Below are 6,283 nucleotides of genomic sequence, written 5' to 3' on the forward strand. Positions count from 1 at the left end.
CAATTCTAAAGACATAATGAACACTTGACTCGTGATGTCCTAGAATAATTTGCTGATGATATTAAGGTCTTGGATGTTGCAAGCTTTGAGAAGAAAACTGCTGCTTTACAAAAGGATTTTAGATCATTCAGTGTGTTGGGCAAATAAATGGCAGATGGGTTATAATTATGATAAATGCAAGATAATGCACGTGGGTTATCATAATTTGAGTTATAAGTATAATTTGGATGGGAACAACTATAACAATGTTATGAAGGAAAGGGATCTTGGTGTTATGGTTAATCAGTCTCTTAAACCATCCAATTAGTGTGCTGTTGCTAGAGGTAGGGCAAATAGGATTTTATGTTGTATCTACAGAAATATTGAATACAAGTGTAAAGTGGTTATAATTTAATTATATAGGTCACTGGTTAGGACACATTTAGAAAATTGTGTTCAGTCTTGGGCTCCTTATCTTAAGAAGGACATTGAATGTCGGAAAAGATTCAGAGGAGGGCTACTAGAATGTTGCCTGGGATAGAGGGGGTTGTCATATCAGGAGAGGTTAAGATCTCCAATATTGTTTTCCCTTGAAAAAAGTTGAGTTAGAGGGAATCTGATTCAGGTGTTTAAGATTGTAAAAGGAATTGATAATGTTGACCCATCGTCTTTTTTCATATTTAATAACAAAAATAGTAGGACTAGGCGACACTAATATAAATTTCGGCAAGGTAGGAGTCATCTTCAGCTAAGACAGTTTTATTTTTTAACAGGATGTTGTAGAGGCAGTAAATTTAAGTGAGTTTAAGATAAAGTTTGATAACTATACGAATCATAAGGGTTGGCTTTAAGATTTTTGTTTAGTTTAGGGGATGAGACAGTCGAGATGGACCAATAGGTCCTTTGTTATCCCTAAACATCATGTTATGTTAATAAACTAAAATTAAAATTTTCTTTAGCAATATTTTTGGATTAACTCTCGTTTCTTTTGCTAGTTACATTTCATGCCTGGTGTTGCGAAAATGACACGTCACGGGGCTATGACGTCACCGCCCAAGAGCTGAAGTAATATCTGAATAACATTTGAACGTATTTACTTTTTTTTTCTGTTTCTTTCATTTCAAAAGATATGCCCACCATGAATCCTGAATAGTAAGTACTACTTTTAGCTTGTTTTAATGTCATGTGACAGGTACTACTATTGGTACCGTCACAGTGAATAAGTACGTTACGGTAGTACTAGTTATACTAATATGATGGAAATTATTATGTTAATTAAATAAAAGGTGGGAGGGATATTTCTCAAATTGTTTGTTATTTTACTTTCTCTGTTTCTGTTTTCTATTAGCATTAGTACTAGTATTGCTCATATTTGCATGGAGTTGCACATTCAATGATTCACTTCAGTATATTTTCAATTTCATGTGTAAAGAGCAGAGAAATAACTTATAAGTTATGATATTATACTGTTTTCTATATTGATTTGATCATTGTCTAAATTTTGTTAACTTGAACTTTTGGACTCCTAATACTAATAATACTACAGATAGAAATAATATTAAAGACGTGCAAGTTTCAAGTTAGACATTATCCTTTTATTAGTATTATGAAGTAATTATCTGTAACTTGCAAGTGTAACTTCTTTAGATCCAGAATCTCTTTTATAAGAATGTAAGTTTTATTTGATGTTAAACACATGTTTAGGTCAAGCTGTTTGTTTTCTGGTTACCTCAATGGGCGGAAATTAAATGACCATCTGTCATTCAGTCTTCTATGATTTTATAATTGGACTTTTCAACTATTTTTCTAAGTTGTATAATTTGAGAAATTATTATGTTGACTAATGTCTGCCATGTTTAATACTGATTTTTTAAAAAGGTGACACAGAATATTTCCAAGTAATTACCAAACAGTTACCCTTTCTTCAGCAATTGGGTAATTACTAGGTTATGATTAAAAACATTCTGCAAAAGAATTGAAACAAGTTTCACATTATCACATTTTCTTAAGTATGAATGGATTTGGTGTTCTTGAACTCTAAGAAGGGAGATACCATAACAATGAAATAATGTTATGAGTGGTTGTGTCACAGAATGAGCATAACATATGGACAATAAGGGACTATTTGGTCCTTCAAGAATGTTCTTGCACACCCATTTACAAGAATACGTAAAAATTTAAACCCACCATTTATTTTTCAGGAAGTTATCTCTTCCTTTCTTTGAAAATGCCAGCTTCCAGTACTACTGTTGTGAACTTATTCTACAAGCCTAGCACTCTGTTAGTAAAATAACTGATTTAACTTGAGCCTATACTGTCTTTTCCTAATTTTAAACTTGTGTTGTCTTCAAAATATAGCACATAGAAGTCAGAGGCATTTATCCTATCAAGTTCCTGGATAATCTAATGAACATTGTGAAAGGGGGTTAAAATGCCCCTGAAAAGACACTCAGGCATAATTAGAGACTAATAATAAGTTTGTAGGGTTGCTGAACTTGAATCTGGTATCAGATTTAGTGTTTCTAACCCCCCCTTTGTTATCCAGGGGTACCAGTTTTGAAACTATATTCATACCAACATTTCAATTGTCTTTTAATCTGCCCAAAATGAAAGTGAGAGGCTCGATGTCCCAAGCTCGGTTAATGTGTTTTCTGTTTAACTTATCCAACCAATTTTTGCCATATTATCTTGCTTTTTTAAAATCTAAAGTAATGATGTTATTACCACTAAAATGAAAGTTTTGATCTTATACCACTTGGTATACATGTAGGTTTAAATTATCATCTACTCTAGTAGAATTTCACATGTTTAGTAAGACAACAAGCTTCTCAAAAATCTAGTGTCAATTCAGCAATTTTTTAATGAAAATCTTCCCCAGTAATGATTTTGTTTATGGTGTAACTATTCTTTCTACATAGCAGTAAAAGGATCTCCACTGTTATGCGAGTCCTACTTCTACAGTAACCTCCAAAACCAGAAATCTCTTATATCCCCACCTTATAGCCCTTGTCCTGATAATTTGTTTTGTTGTACAGCAATTTGGTTGAGGTTTATTTTGTATAATAAATGTTTTATTTATTATAGGTTTGATCTTGCTGTTTTAACTCACTCATCTTTTTGATCTAAATATCAACTGAACTGCTTGGATTAATTATCAATGCTGTAAGAGCACTTTTAACTTGCATATTACATAGTATTTTTATCTTTACAATAAAAAAGACAAAATCTGGTTTTCTCATAGTTGTAGAGCTACAGATTTTTATAATAATTATGATGCAATCTACAAAATTTATAGATTGTTTTTACTTTTGAGCATAAATGTAAAACTTTTGTATAATGCTTAGAAATATGGAAAGTGAATGGGCAGTTGATATACTGACAATGTGAGTTTAAATTTAATTTACACATATTTAAACAAAATAACCCTTTTTTGTTATCAACTCTGTAACCTGTTAATGTAGCAATATAAAAAAACTTTTTCATAAATAACAGCTTATTATGCTTAATGTTTTTTAAAACATGGTTTTCTTTTGTAATGTGGATAGTTAGTCTTGGTCTTAGTTGAAGAGAAGATGGAATTGTTATTTACTATGAAATTCAAACTCAGTTTTATCCCTTTAATACTTAGAGACAATCTATTTAAAAAGTTAGAAATATTAATATAAAAATATCTTCCCTTTATAAATGTTAATGAGTTGGGCAAATAAATGGCAGATGTGTTTTAATTTAAATAAATGCAAGATAATGCATGTGGGTTATCATAATTTGAGTTATAAGTATAATTTAGATGGAAATAATCTTAACAGTGTCATGAAAGACAGGGATCTTGGTGTAATGATTAATTAGTCTTTTATACCATCCAAGGGTAAAAAGGATTTTAGGTTGTGCCTACAGAAATATTGAATGCAAGTTTAAAAGAGGTTATAATTTTGTTGTATATGTCATTGGTTAGGCCACATTTAGAGTACTGTGTTCAGTCTTGGGCTCCTTACCTTAGGAAAGACATTGAATTATTGGAAAGGGTTCAGAGGAGGGTTACTAGAATGGTGCTTGGGATGAAGGGTTTGTCATATGAGAATAGATTAAGATTTTTGAAATTGAGGTGTTTAAAATTGTAAAGGGAATTGATAGTGTTGATGCATCATCGTTTTTCATACTTAACACCGAGGACACAAGTATTAATTTTGGCAAGATAGAAGTCATCTTCAACAAAGAGTTTTATTTTTCTAACAAGATGGTTGACCTTTGGAATGGATTGCCTTCAGATTTTGTAGAGGCAGTAAATTTAAGTGAATCTAAGAGAAAGTTTGATAACTATGAATGATAAGGGATGACTATAAGATTTTTTTATTATTTTTTAATTTATAATAGTTTCGGTTAGAGGACGTGACAGCCGAGATGGACCAATAGGTCCCTTGTTGTCCCTGAACATTATGTTATGTTATAATCTAGCAACACTAAAGTATATTTATTGTAAGTACTTTTGAAGAATATTTAAAATAAAAGTAAAATTTATGGGTTTTGGGATATTTCTGACTTTACTAGTACTTTAAACTTTATAACATCTATTGCAGTTTTTAATAAATCAATGCAGCTTTGTTCTTTCATCTAAAAAAAAAAAGACTATTCATCTATGTCATTTCTACTATTGTATCAAGCTTTTAAAGCTTGTACATTTTATTATTATTCCCTTAAGAATAACATAACAAAAGCCCTCCCCAGTGGCACAACGGTTTGTCTGCGGTCTTACAATGCTACAATCTGGGTTTCGGTACCTGTGGTGGGCAGAGAGCAGATAGCCTATTGTGTAGCTTTGTTCTTAACTTCAAATAACTCAAAAAATAAAATAAAAACATGACAACGATTATTTGTTCATTCATTGTAATTCCAAATCATGAATATAAATAAACAATATATCCATATGCATATTTAACTCAAATGTAACAGATTAATACAGTCAGCACATATCTGAAGTTGTGTGAATCATACGTAAAAAATCGGTGAATCATCTGATATTAATTTTTGTTCACAAAAAAGTGGAGAACTGTATTTAAGTTGAATTAAAAAGATAGTTTTCTTGTTTGTGGATGAGGGCTGACTGGTGAACAAAATATATTTCTATCACCTGGCCTTATGTTCAACAGTTTACTGAACATCCTTGTTAATGTAGTTAATCCCGAAACAAACTTTTTTTTTTAAGTGAAAATGTCTTTCCAAATTATTTTTTTAAAGATGGTAACAAAAGATTTTAACATACGCGTGTAAAGCAATGGAAAAGATGTTTGTAAACATTGAAGAAATTTTATGTATATCCTTGGAATGTACATTTTCATTTTTAAAATATTGAGGCTTTTTATATGTAGAATTCCAGTAGTAATCTCTGAACATTTTTCTTTATTCTAGTGATTATCTGTTCAAGCTTCTTCTGATTGGTGATTCTGGTGTGGGAAAGTCATGTTTATTGTTGAGATTTGCAGTAAGCATTATGAGTTTGTTTTTTCTTTTATGTATTTATCAGTTTTTTTTTTAGATTTTGACTTCCATCAGTCCCTCACCTTAAACTGGCTAAAAAATATATAATCTGATAATGTAATAAATGTCCGTGTGTTCATTACAGACTTTTAATGTATTCAAATAGTTTTGATACTTTGGAGTTAAAAATCTTGTAAATCAAATATATAATTAACATTGCAAGTAGAACATTTAAGTGAATTTAGTTCAGTAATCATATAGGACTTTTAAATGGTGTGTTTATAACTATATAAAAAACATGCGATAGATATTTTTCCAATCATAATTTATCTGGAGGAGGTAGTGATTTATTTTTAAAACCTTCATTAATATGATTTTGTTCCATCAGACATCTGGGGATAAGTCAGTTGAAAATATCTACAAACTGCAATTTTAATGATTTCATCATTTTAGATTAATTTTTAATGAGATTTCATGTAACTGAATTATATCTAGTTTTGAAAACTGGAAGAAAAAATTTATTTTCCATCTGTAATTTTTGCAGTCTAGAAATAAGTATCTCTAAGTATAAAATTATATGGAATATTTTTGCTTGATCCAAACAGAAAATGTATATTATTATTTTTTTTTAAGCTAAACAGTGCAAAATGGGAAGTTGGTCATTACGCTTACAGTAACTTTTTTTTTTTTTACAAAACATAAAATGGGGCAATGTGAAGACCGGAATTCTATAATTTTTTTAATTACCAGGAGAGATTTTGTTATTGTTCTGAACATTGCTGGATTAGAACAAAGTTGAAAGGAAATTTAATACTTGTATTTAGTTATTTTA

The 6,283-nt window shown here is 30.2% G+C and overlaps 1 protein-coding gene across 2 annotated transcripts in view; it reads left to right on the forward strand.

Moving 5' to 3' along the window:
• The first annotated feature begins 976 nt into the window (after positions 1–976).
• The window catches only part of LOC106465291 (ras-related protein ORAB-1-like), a 26,618-nt gene continuing 21,311 nt past the window's right edge, over positions 977–6,283 (forward strand). The window contains exons 1-2 of one of the 2 annotated variants that reach the window (XM_013925497.2): positions 977–1,131; positions 5,383–5,455. In XM_013925497.2, the coding sequence (XP_013780951.1) occupies positions 1,109–1,131; positions 5,383–5,455 (96 nt within the window). In that variant the 5' untranslated portion in view covers positions 977–1,108. Of the gene's footprint in view, positions 1,132–3,121; positions 3,142–5,382; positions 5,456–6,283 lie in introns of those variants that run through there. The other variant, XM_013925498.2, reaches the window with a different exon arrangement.

Source organism: Limulus polyphemus, unplaced genomic scaffold (assembly GCF_000517525.1).
Source record: "Limulus polyphemus unplaced genomic scaffold, Limulus_polyphemus-2.1.2 Scaffold1897, whole genome shotgun sequence".
Taxonomy (NCBI): domain Eukaryota; kingdom Metazoa; phylum Arthropoda; class Merostomata; order Xiphosura; family Limulidae; genus Limulus; species Limulus polyphemus.